The sequence below is a fragment of the Prunus dulcis genome, chromosome 1 (genome assembly GCF_902201215.1).
Source record: "Prunus dulcis chromosome 1, ALMONDv2, whole genome shotgun sequence".
Taxonomy (NCBI): Eukaryota; Viridiplantae; Streptophyta; class Magnoliopsida; order Rosales; family Rosaceae; genus Prunus; species Prunus dulcis.
This window is the reverse complement of record NC_047650.1, coordinates 31,371,986-31,384,666: the sequence shown is the minus strand read 5'-3', so window position 1 is coordinate 31,384,666 and position 12,681 is coordinate 31,371,986. Positions and strand designations below refer to the sequence as shown.

The window sequence follows — 12,681 nt, the reverse complement described above, 5'->3', positions numbered from 1 at the left end:
TTAGTTTGAGGGGTTTCTTTATGTCGTCTTTCTTGCAAGAAGAAGATAATCGTCTTCGTCAGCAAAGGATGAAGATTTGGCTGATAACCTTGGGCTGTCTGACGTACGATGAATGTCTTTTCTTTATGAGTGATGGCGTAACTCGAACTACACTCACCGCAGCATACTCGGCCACGGGTTACGACCATTCTTAAACCGCTAGACTAGAGGTGCGGAGGGTGGAGCGGTCATGGGTTTCCCTATTTAATCGATAAATTTTTAGTCTATGTTTAAGTCTTTTATTAGTTGTTAACTTGCTATGGTTGAGTATTAGGAGAGCCACAATCAACATTATTTTGACAGGATAGAAAATATTTTCAATTTGGCTCTAGGTACAATTGATATCGGGACGTATATATAGGTTCAGTCGTCTTAAGAGTAGTATATCAAGCATGCACTATACACACTTTGAATTTTATAAAGAGAATCCTATGTTGCAAGGTTGTGGTTGCGCAAGCCTGCAGCTGCAGCCACCGTACATAGATAAAGGTTTGTTTTACATGGACGTAAACCATATATGCATATACACATACATAACATGATAAATGAATGCAATTTTGTACTCTAGCTCCCCCTTATCACGTGTGGCCACGTGTCCAAACACCATCCCATTATCCTTTCTACTATATATTCATGTATAAAATATGACTATTGTTTATTATTCATAGTAGTTGCATCCATTTTCTTCTTCTCTACCCTACCAAATAGTTCTTCTAAAGATTTTTCTGGTTCCTGCTCTTGTGTTGCTTGTTACGTCAATCTTAGAATTTATGTATTGGACTGCAATAGTCACCGAGGCTGAGGTTCAAGTTGCTTTTGAACGAGTGCAAAATATACTCATTCATCATCTTCGTCGTGCTCTCGAAACTTCATTGTAGCATGACGTGTTCATGACTCTTCATTTCGAAATCAAAAAAATTGAAAGGGCATATACGATCTTAGAAGACCGTTCTCACTTTACTTGAAAGAACACACCGTTCTCACTTTCCTTGAAAGTTTTTCAGTTTTGAGAGGCTTTCCTTATCCATCTGTCTTCCAGGAAGAACATAATCATCGTCGTCAACAAAGGATTGAAGATCTGGCTGATGAGCTTGGGCTGTCTAACGACAAACTTTTTCTCTTTATAAGTGATGGCATAACTAGAACTACAGTCACTGCAGCATTCTTAAGCCGCTAAAATATAGGTGTGGAGGGTGGAGTGGCTATGGGTTTCCCTATTTAATCAATGAATTTTGAGTCTATATTTAAGTCTTTTATTAGTTGTTAACTTGTTATGGTTGAGTATCAAGGGAGCCACAATCAACATTACTCTGACCAGGTAGAAAATGTTTCCAATTTGGCTCTAGGTACAATTGATATTGTGACGAATATATAGGTTTAGATAGATGACCGCTGGTTAGATGGATTTTTTTATACCCTGAAACATATTATTTTAGGAAAATTAAGCAATTTTATGTCCCCTTATTTTGTATGACAAAAAAAAGTAGTCTTCAGAGTATAATATATCAAGCATGCACTATACACATTTTCAATTTGATAAAGAGAATCCTGTAGCCACCATACATAAAAAAAAAAGGTTTGTTTTACATGGACGTAACCCATATATGCATATACACATACATACATGATACATGAATGCAACTTTGTACTCTGGCTCTCCCCTATCACGTGTGGACACGTGTTCAAACACCATCTCATTATCCTTCCTACTATATGAATTTAGGATTCGGATTGTGGTAATATTGGGTGTTAGTTTGTTGTATGTTTATATTTATGAAATTGTTAATAGTTATCGTTACATAAATGGTTGTTATATCGCGACAGTGTTATTCAGTATTTATGAATGATTTAGCTTATCGTTTATATTTCTAAGTTTGATGTAGTTATATTTTAGTATCATTAGTTTATGGCTTTGGAGGACTTTAAATGTGTAGGCATGGTCTGAATCAAGTTAATGAGTTTTTGGTTTGGTCTCGGTTTAAAAAGGGATTTTATTTATTTACTTATGAACGGATCTTTGGAAAGTCGAAAAAGGGGTGGAAACATGGTTTTGGGGAAGTAGGTTTGTGGAAACGGGGAATTTTTATGACCGTTTTGAGAAATGATTTGGGAATTGGGTCGGTTGCCTTCGGTAGAGTCCATGTACATGACTAAAATTGTATGTACCTACATGGAGATTACTCTGTAGGTGTCCGGCCAATATATTGTCTGTACCCGCTTATGCAGGTATCCGGCCAGTGAATATTGCTTGTACCTATATGGAAATTACTCTGTAGGTGTCCATCCAGTATATTTCCTGTACCCACTTATGTGGGTGTCCGACTAGTGGATATTGCATATACCTACATGGAGATTACTCTGTAGGTGTCCAGTCAGTGTATTGCATGTACCTACTTATGTGGGTGTTCGGCTAGTGATTTGTCTGTACCTGCATTGAGATTACTCTGCAGGTGTCCGGCCAGAATTTTCCCCAGCCACCTGCCCAATTTGTCTACACAGGTGGTTGGCTAGTTTCCCTCATCCCTTGGTTGCCTTCGGAAAACATATTTGTTGCCTTTGGAAAACATATTGGCTGCCTTCGGAAACATATTGGTCGCCTTTGGATTTTATGATATACCCCTTGGTGGGTGATATCAGGATATGCGTTATACGGATGGTTGCAGGTATGGTTTCAGGTAAAAAGTTAGTCTGAAACTTGGTTTGTTTTGGATTCGGATTGTGTTGTAATATAAAGATAAAGAATATAATGGTCGGTTACAAACTCAAGTTTGATTCAATATTTCATTATATGAATTGTGATTGTTTTTAGTATGTAAGAACTATGTGTGGCTTGATCCCTCGGTAAGGGTACGTAGGCAATCTAAGTTAACCTAAGCGCACCCACAAAATAAACAATTGAGTTGTGCTTTGGAATTTGTGGCTATTTATAAAGTAAGAAACAAATTCGCAGATTACGTTGATATTGCCCTGGTAAGGTTGAATTTGATGCTGAAGGCCCACATGGTAAATTGTGTGTGTTAGCTTTGTGCATGCTGAAGTTTGGAAATATTAAACTGTGATATTTATAGATGAAAATAATTTGGTAAATGTCCGTTTTTCAGGGAAGACTCTGCTGAAATTTCGGTAGACATCTTGACCCTTTTAACTTTATGAATGCGGGGAAGAATGCGGGGAAGAGGGTAAAATAGTAGGTGAGTCCGGCATTAATTGGATGCTGGATAAGTAACAGGGTTTAACACGGATTCCAAAAAAGAATTCGGGTCAGGTCTTGTCAGAGCAGCAGTGGAGTTGAGGTTGATTCATTCTTTTTCCCTATTTAATCAATGAGTTTTTAGTCTATTTTTTAGTCTTTTATTAGTTGTTAATTTGCTATAGTTGAGTATCAGGCAAACAACGAGAACAGGAGGAAAAAAAAAAAAGGAAAAAAAAAAAAGGCAAACAAATAAATAAATAAAATGAGACAAAGAGAAACATCTCTTTTGACCCCTGTATTGTGTATTCATTCATCAAGCACCACAAGTAGCAGAAAAGTTTACATTCCACCAAAAAAAAAAAATTTGTCCAAAAAGATATTTTGAACATTAAGAACAGCTTAATCAATCAATCTCCTACTCTTTTCTTTCTGAATTAGTGACCTACCCCTTCCTCAACCTTGACCACCTCTAAGCATTGTAAACGTATCCATTATTTGCCAACATAAATCACTAATATACATAAAATACACGTGTCGAATGGAGAGAGGACCTAAAGTGGCACGAAGCAGAAATACTACTTCTTAAGCTTTTTGGTTCTGCCAACAATTCTAGCCCTCCTTTTTCCTTCTGGGGATGCAGTATGGCTACTGAGTGAGACTGCAACATTATGAAAAGTTGATGGGCCTCCTTCATTCCTATACTCTGGTTTCTGAATTCTGCTCATATTATTTGAAGTCCTTCCTGAGATCTTGCCACAAACAGCACCATGAATTGGAGAATGAGTTCTGATTCTTTCTTCACTTGGAGACTTGCTGAAAGATCCTATTAAGAACAAAAAATTGGGTATTTTTAAGCTTCTTCAATTCACAAGCATAAGAAGCAGTTTAATATTTTCATGCCTTAGCCACTGAGAAAAAGGAACTGACACAGTGTGCCATGCCATCTACACCAAACATAACAAGTACTTTTATGTACCTGAAGAGGCTGCAAACATGACCAACTCATCTGCTCTTAGAGGTGCAGAGATACTGAACTTGCAACCTGCATTATTATTTACCAAGTATGGGCTATTTTTAGGCTCTAGTTCTTCTAACAAAGCCAGAGAATCGAAGCATTCATCCGATGACATGGTCAAGCAACTTGAATCTGAACTAAAAGAAAAGGATGCTGGTGTATCAAGATCCAGCAATTCCAAGTAGTCACCTCTGGAAACGTAATCGATTTCAGGCATAAACCTGGTCTGGTTCCTGCACATTATCCAACCAAATTGGCAATTGATTGGCATGTTGGGGCGAGAACAAAATAAATAGAACGCATCATGTAAGAAATACAGGATTGGAAGCCTCATTCTATTTTACCTTTGGCTTGCTGTCTTTAGACAACTTCTTCTGAGTTATCCAGTATTCTTGCATCACCCAATTAGTTTTACTTTCATGAGGGGATTGGCCTTGATAGAACTCAATAATAGCTCTCCAACCAGTCATGGAAGAGTTTGAGAATATTCTACACGCCTCCCCTTTGGCTCTCCAATATCCGCTCTGTAGGTTTGTTCTCATTAGAGAGAATGAAGTACCAATCCCATCTGCATAGTCATTAGAGTGAATGAAGTACCAAATAACATCTGCCAAAAGGAGTACCGCGATAGCAAATAGAATTTTAAAAAAATAAATTATTTTATCTGTTCATCACAAGAAAGAAGCTTGCTTCCATGTGTTGATGATGATCTGAATATCATCTTTATCAATACAAAGTATGATAAGTAGTACCAAATGCCTTTACAATTGTCCATTGACTTGGCCAACATGCAGAACGAGGGTTAAACATACCAAAATTTCTGTTAAATTAAAAATATTCCTGAATAAACAAATAGATTACCCAGAACAAAACCGGCAAGTGGGATCTCAACAAGATACGGCCTGAAGTGATTTTTAGGTTGATAATTGACATTTCTAAATTTCTTCTCCAGAACTAGGATGTGGATGGCAACTACCTGTACAAATTACAATGTTGATACAGAAAAATAAGCTTCAACAGCCCACAAACAAGACTGTGAAAAGGAAATAGAAAAAGAGAGAGAGAGAGAGAGAGAGAGAGAGAGAGAGAGAGAAAAAACCCACATTTTTTTTTAAGTATAGCGTTGCTGCCCGCCGCAACAATTAATAATCCCGTAGGTATAGAACTCCATCTTGTTTTCAAGTAATAAAAGGGTGATGCGAATCCAAACACGTACGCAAGTCAATAACCTAGCTAGGGTTTCGTCATATTCCAGAAGGAGCTAATGAACGCACCATGGTGAGCACAAAGTCACTGCCCTTTGCACGACACAATATAGTTGTGGTGGAGATTAAGGTACGCATATGATGAATGGCATATTTCGTTAATTGAAAGGGTGTATATATGATCGAGGTGGACCTAAAATATATATTTCTATATGTGTCGCAGATTGCAGACAAAGATGGATATAATTCTTTACTGCTTGGTATTTCACATAATGTTATTGCTCCCTCTCAGTAGCAGCCGCAGCAGCATGTGGTCGAAACAAGTCCCAAAAGAGATCATGCAATTGATTGTACAACGACTAGGCATATCAGATTGGGTTCGATGTGGTGCGGTCTGCAGTTCTTGGCAAGCAATGATTAAGAGCACGCGATGTCATCCTGCTCCTGAGCTTGCATGGCTTATGCTTTGTTCTCATCCCTCCTCCGGCAGAGATTATTGGTTTTTTAGTCTAAGTGACGGAAAAGTTCATAAAATTCCATCACCATCAGATCCCATTTATAATAAAAGGAAGTGTTTGACATGTTTCGACTCAATTGGGGGATGGTTGATTATGGTTGATCGTAAGGGCTTTTTCTTTCATGTTCACTACTTCTTCTGGAATCCAATATCAAGTGCCCGAGTGACGCTTCCCTCATCAAAATACTACTGCGAATGTGGGAAAGGCTGCTCCACTGTCAAGTTAGTTGTCTCTTCAGAACCAACAGGAAATGGGGAAAGAAGCCAACATCAACAACCACCACCACCACCACCCCTGTTTTCTGGTCAGTCTTTGCTCAACAGGTCGTTTGGAATTTTGCATGATAAACGACATATCATGGACCTCAATTGATGAGGAGGGGGAACTTCTTTTTGACGATGTAGTTATAAAGCATGGGAAAATATATGCTACGACACGGGTGGCATTAATGGTGTTTCACATAATAATCCAAGAACAGCAATGGCAGCCAACCCAGCAATAGGGTTGAAAAGTTTGTTTTGCTTTATCCCTGGCCACCTCTGTGTCTTTCCCTAGCTGATTATAGAGAGAGGATGATAAGAAGCGGAGAAGTAATCCAGCGTCTCACTGACACCGGATACATTTCCCTAACACAAGATTCCGCATCTGTGGAGTTGTTTATGATTGTTACCGATCCGTTCAATCTCTTTCCTCTGATCACCTCTCATAATTACTTAAATCCACCTAAGACGAAAGGATTTCGAGTGATGAAACTAGAGCGCAATACCACTCCGCCATGGGTAGAGATTGTTGACCTTGGTGACCGGACGTTGTTTGCGAGCGAGGTTGGCAACCAATTCATCTCTACTTCTACCACTACCACTACCAACAATATTAATGGTAACCATGGTCGGGGTGAGAGGCTTGAAAGAAATTGCATGTGGAGGGCTTTAATGGTTTATTTGAAAATTAATAAAGAAACGAAATCCTCAACTGTTATCAGTCTGTTCTGCCTAGAAAAGCCTTTCCCAGTCTCGAAGTAACATTTTCAGAGCTGGGGAGAGTCCTGAGGTTTCCACTATCTGACATGTAAAAGTAATTGTAGTTTATCCTAGTTACCAAATCTGCTAGATGAGGAAAGTGCCCCACATTGAGCTTGAAAGAAAGCACCTGCAGAATCAGCATGCACCAAACCACACGTTAAATGCAAATCTTAAAATCAGTCCCATCTGAATCAAAATCAATGCAAAGAGAAGATTACTCTGAGCAGGAAAGCAATGCAATCATCGAACTGTTTCTCAATACGGTCAACTTCCATTTCACATTTGGCCTTAATTGCAGAAACTGTTCCGCCACTAAGTGTCAGCTGTATAGAATAAAAGTCCAATGCTAATCCCAGGATGTTGTTAATCCTGCTCGCTATGAGAGCCCACTGATGCAAAAGAGAGTAATAAACAGAATTCAGCTTTTCTCGGGGCATAAAAGATTATTTCATAGTTCATGAGTTCTCAAACAAGACAAACTACCCACCAGCTTATCTGGAACTACAAAGCACTGCCGCTGAATTGTCAACAAGTACAATTCATGTACTTCTATGACTTCGTCAAGAGATCGAGCGGCTGTCATGCCTTCACAAAGTTCACGCCATGCATTGTGATATACCTGTTTAACAAGTACTAGTTAGTGATCTAACAATTCCATATGCTTTCCAGAAAGCAAGCATATACCAGCACAGTTAATAATAGAAAGGGTGATTTTATGTTAAAAGGAACAAAACTTACTCTATCCATCACATACTGGTGAAAAGCATCCACAAAATGGAGAAGTTTCTGCTCCACTAACCAGTGACGCTTGTGATTGTTTGCTGCAGTGCCTCTACCCTGTTTACGAAAACAAGAACCACCGAAGTCATTGTATTATCACACACAAATAGCTCTTGTCATTAGGCCAAGTAAATTATCACTGCTCATAATTTATCCTAAAAAGGGCATAAAAACTAACCTTCCACATCCACCTTCGAGTTTTATCAAGTACGAATTTTGCTCGCTTGACCTTTAACAAGAATCCCATCACCTACATCAATGTTTAACAATTAGATAACAAGTTTAGTGGTCAGGAAGTGACCCAGTTGGTAGTCACACCTCCCCTCCAAGAGGAGATCCCAAGTTGAAATCAGATCACCTCTCCCCCAAAATGTCAGATTGATTCGTGTGAGAGAGACATATATATATATATATATATATATATAAAACGAACAACGAAAGACAGATGATTAAATTTCGACAAGAAATTCAAAACCCAATGAATAAAAGTAACCTGGTTATATTTCTTGATTGCCTCCGCATTTGCAATAAGTTCAAGTGGCCAAGAGACCTGACAATAAAATACATATAAACGCTCATGGTGGTTGCAAGGAGCTAAATGACGAAAGAAGCTTTATTAGCCATCACTAGACCTTATACGTAAATTTTAGCTGATCAAGTCCATCCATTCCAAAGCTGTGAGCACGACTTTTACGAGGAGTCGAGGGTAGTGAAGCCATATTAGGTGGTTGCTCATTGCCATTCAAGTCATGATTTTTGGTGAGGGATACAATCAATGAATCAGGAACACTTAGTAGCACACCATCAGCAGAGTTCCTTATAGATTCCTGCAGTTAATAAGAATTGACATTGCTATGTTATAAATAGGAAGAAAATCCAGGTATCCCACAGTCATCGTGTTTAACTCAAAATAGGAAGAAAACGCTAGATTGAATAAAAGTAACTGAACCTGCAATATCGTGTTTAACTCAAAATCATCATGCCATGTTTCTCCCTTATCCAGCTTATTGAAAATTACAGTCAAGAAGTGCTGTAGCAGATCACCTAAAGATGGCAAGGTACCAGCAAACATGTTAAAGTAATTCTGACATACCTATTGATAGACCAGGATATTACAGGTTGAACATACAAGACCTGCAAACATGTTAAAGTAATTCTGACATACCTGACCCTAGCAAGTAAATGGCGCGCAGCACTGCCAGTTCATCCATCAATTTCCAACCATTCATCAATTTTGACAATATATGCCTGCCAATACAATCCACCTACAATGGAAATATAAAAGAAGACATCATGTTAACCACAACCAAGAAACTGAGATCTGTACATGGGTTCGAGCTATCACCTGCTTCTGGATGTACACCGTAAGACATTCCTGCACTAAAACCACCGGAAGTGGAGTACTTCTTGGTTCAAACTGCTGAACCCAGGTAAGAACTCTTGATGGAAGGGTGCTATTTTTCTGGAAAGGTAAGAGCTCTGACATGTGGAGCTCGTCCTGTTGGCAAGGAATTACATTAAAGCTAGACCTAAAGAATGCTATATCAAATGCTCTTAGACTATCAATCAGAAATACCTGAAAAGAAGGAAGAAGAGTAGGAAAAGGAAACAACACTTGTAACATATGTGAGTCGTCTTGTGAACGAAGATATTCAGATTCACCAAACCGGAAACCAAAAGTATAATTTGTTCCTTCAGCTGCAGAAATCGATCCACTCTCCCCACCGAATATAGCCTTTCGCAAAACTTCATCATTTAAAGGAGGCAGACATAAATTTCTAGATAAGTTCAACGTTTTCCATGCATCCCCATTCTTAGAAAGGGTCTTTTGGCAGACTGTTAAAACCGGATTTTCTTGACAGAAGGATCTTGAAAGAGGAAATTCATTTACAACACCTGCAAGCATTTTCTCTGCCTTTGCATCAGGAAGTGTTTTTCCATCCTCATGTGCAGATTGAGTATCAACCAACCTTTTCTCTGCCAGCGTATCAACCAAGAACTTACACCAAATTTTCTCTGAGCGTTTTACTGGCACAATTACACCATCATCACTCTCCACTTTTTGTTTACCGTAAATATATTGAAAAATATGATCACCATGGCCTATAAGGCCTGCTAATGACACACAGAAAACCTCTGACAAAGTTAAGCCTGCAATGCTATGCCCATATAGAACACCTTTATCCAAACTGCTAAAACCATCAATCTCACAGTCATTTCCTTTTCTAGATACAACTGCTGATGTCATGGGAATATGCCGGATCAGCTGTAATGATTTTCCAGCAGAAACAATAGACTTAGCTATGTCCTTAATAAACAGTGGACACGACTGAAGGTCTTTATCGTTCCATTCCTTTCCTTTCATAAAACTAGACGTTGAGATGGATTCCCTTTGGCCCACTCCCTTTTTATCATTTGCTACTGATATGCGGTCACTGGCACAAGATGAGGCAGAGGCCCCAACATCTAACATTTGACACTGTACTTGCCTCAATAGATAGCTTTTCTCCCAAAAGTCAGCCTCATCAACAGATATTGCTCTATTAGCATAAAAGAACATCTGAAAAGACAGGAGCCACCAGAAAAGTGTTCACCAAGGATACATATAGGACCGCCCATTTAAAATAGAAAAAAATTGCATGTATACTGCCTATACAAATTTTAAGATAAATTATAATCAAAGAGTACAGAAATTAGAATTATATGGCGTGCAAACTTTCAAACAATAAAAGATGGATTGGATGCATCACACGCACTTGCGGGATGCAAAAAAAATGTAGAAGAATTTATAACAAATAAATAAACTGCTGCAAACTTTTGGGACATGGAAAACCAAATTTCCAATCACATTTACCTCCTCATATGGATCATCTAGTGTTCCTTCAAAAAGCCAAGAATCAAGACCCTCAATATATGGCAATATACTTCCAATAAATAAATGAAGTAGCATCTTGTAGTCTTCCTCCTGAAATTGGCATAAGTTCCAAATTTGGATTACATAAACCAGCTGAACCACAAGTATAAACTAGAAACCATAAGGTTGTAGAAAAAATGTGTAACAACCTCACGACCTCGCACAAGACACACTTCATCCAGCTTCTTGTAAATATGGTCAAGGACATGCACAGCCAAGTCAGCAGCAGGAAGAGAAGAATTAGACTCAAAATACACTTGGGGGATGGCACCACGCACTATTTGCAACAAATACTCAGCACCTGAGCAAAGACTAATATCAATAAATTGTCATCAGCGATATCCATTGCATTGCATGAGGATGTAGAATCCAAAAGGGGAATTGACATGTAGGGCTGACACAGTAACCTCGAAGGTAAATAAAAAAATGGAGAATAATAAAATATTAATAATACTGATAAGCTTTTGAGTGGTGATTGTCTCCAACAGCATGGGACAAACTACAGCCACTGACATCCCAAATTTTGAGAAGGTAAAGCTAACAGCGTACGAACCTAGATAAAGAATTGGCCAACCCCAATAGCGTTGGAGTTGTTCCAACGGCATCATTGCTTATCTTCATTTCCTCCTTTAAAGAAATATCGCGCAACCTCTGCCCAAGCACAATTTAACATACACTTATAAACGAGTGTTGAACATGACGACTAGAAAATAGCAAATTTCATCCAGTAAATTGAATCCAAAACATACCGTAAGCCATGAAGAAACAGAACACGCAAAAGCCCTCAAAGTAGGCGGTGGTAATTTAGCAGATTTCTCAATTTTATTGACTAAAACTTCCACCAGTTGTAAGCACGTTGCAGCATACATAAATTGATGGACAATGGCGTGAAGACTTGTATGAGAGAGGTGATTCACATGTAACCCACTTTTGACTTGAAAAGACTTTCCATTTTGGTCCCAATAAAATAGTGAGCTAGAAAATCCTTGCAACATTTGCAACACACTCCGAACCTTGGAAGGAAAAATATATAAATTAGGTTCCAAGCCTACCAAAAAGAAAGTACAACTACATTTGATTTTAAAAGCTAAAGACTTACCAAGTCAAGTTCATTCGTCCTCAAGGAAGAAACTGGTGTTGCAAAATGAATGCCATCGGAGAAGTCACTGTAAAGCCTATTGATCAAACCTTGAGAAACTTCTGCATTTCCAGCATCTGCCGAATCAAGGATGATATTAATTCCACGAAAACATGAAAATCACGACGGGCATAAATTTAGAAACTTGTAATGAAGAAACAGCAAAAGATTATCTCATACCATAGCAAAGAGGCTTCCCCATCGGTGAATTTGGCCCTTCCCCTGCCGAATTCTGGGTTTGAGTTTGGCCTTGTATAATTTGAATTGATTGATCGCGAGAACCAAACCTAACCTACCAACACCTCAACGACGATGGCAATTTGCTAATCACTGCAAAACCCTAACCCAGTTGTAAACTAAACTATGCACAGTATGTACGGATATGATACGACGTCGTAGATGGTGTATTGTTCCTCCGGGTTCCACCACCGCTGCTAGCATTAGCCACTGGATCGGTTGATTGGAGCTGGCAGTAGCATTTCCTTTACCCAAAGCCCAGTCCCCAGTGAGAATAAATTGAACCAGTATTTTAATTTCAAAAATAACAGAAATACAACAAATTTAAAAGGGAAGCGCGCAATGCCATATTATATACACGTTAACACGTGCACCCGCCCTAAGAAAAACATAAATACAAAAATAAATTTGTTTAATAATGGGTATTACTTTTATGGCTAAAAGTCACTTTTGGTTCATGTAGTTTGGGACTTTAATAACTTTTGACTATGTAGTTTCAATTCCGTCAATTTTAACCCTGTAGTTTCGTATTTGTAGCAATTCAAGGACGAGTTAGTATTTCTGTCAATTTCTTTGACGGTGCAAGAGGCAATTTCGTCAACCCAAAATCCTTGAGCATA

At 38.6% G+C, this 12,681-nt stretch overlaps 1 protein-coding gene and 1 pseudogene across 2 annotated transcripts; both read right to left on the bottom strand.

Moving 5' to 3' along the window:
- Positions 1-3,530: 3,530 nt before the first annotated feature.
- Positions 3,531-6,857, bottom strand: LOC117618093 (annotated as a pseudogene).
- An 8-nt stretch (positions 6,858-6,865) lies between these two features.
- LOC117616038 (gamma-tubulin complex component 5-like) lies at positions 6,866-12,355 on the bottom strand. Of its 2 annotated transcripts, XM_034345235.1 has the most exons (17): positions 12,005-12,355; positions 11,786-11,901; positions 11,436-11,699; positions 11,240-11,337; positions 10,836-10,998; positions 10,627-10,737; positions 9,349-10,332; positions 9,118-9,270; positions 8,938-9,037; positions 8,722-8,816; positions 8,405-8,599; positions 8,266-8,322; positions 7,951-8,022; positions 7,731-7,829; positions 7,480-7,611; positions 7,211-7,381; positions 6,866-7,119 (listed from the first exon to the last, which is right to left on the bottom strand). In XM_034345235.1, exons 1-17 carry the CDS (start codon positions 12,024-12,026, stop codon positions 6,949-6,951), a joined length of 3,003 nt encoding a protein of 1,000 aa, XP_034201126.1. In that variant the 5' UTR covers positions 12,027-12,355; the 3' UTR covers positions 6,866-6,948. The 2 variants fall into 2 exon arrangements, with proteins under 2 accessions (XP_034201126.1, XP_034201127.1); XM_034345236.1 differs by lacking the exons at positions 11,786-11,901; positions 12,005-12,355 and having other exon boundaries at positions 10,836-10,987; positions 11,436-11,552.
- Positions 12,356-12,681: the final 326 nt, after the last annotated feature.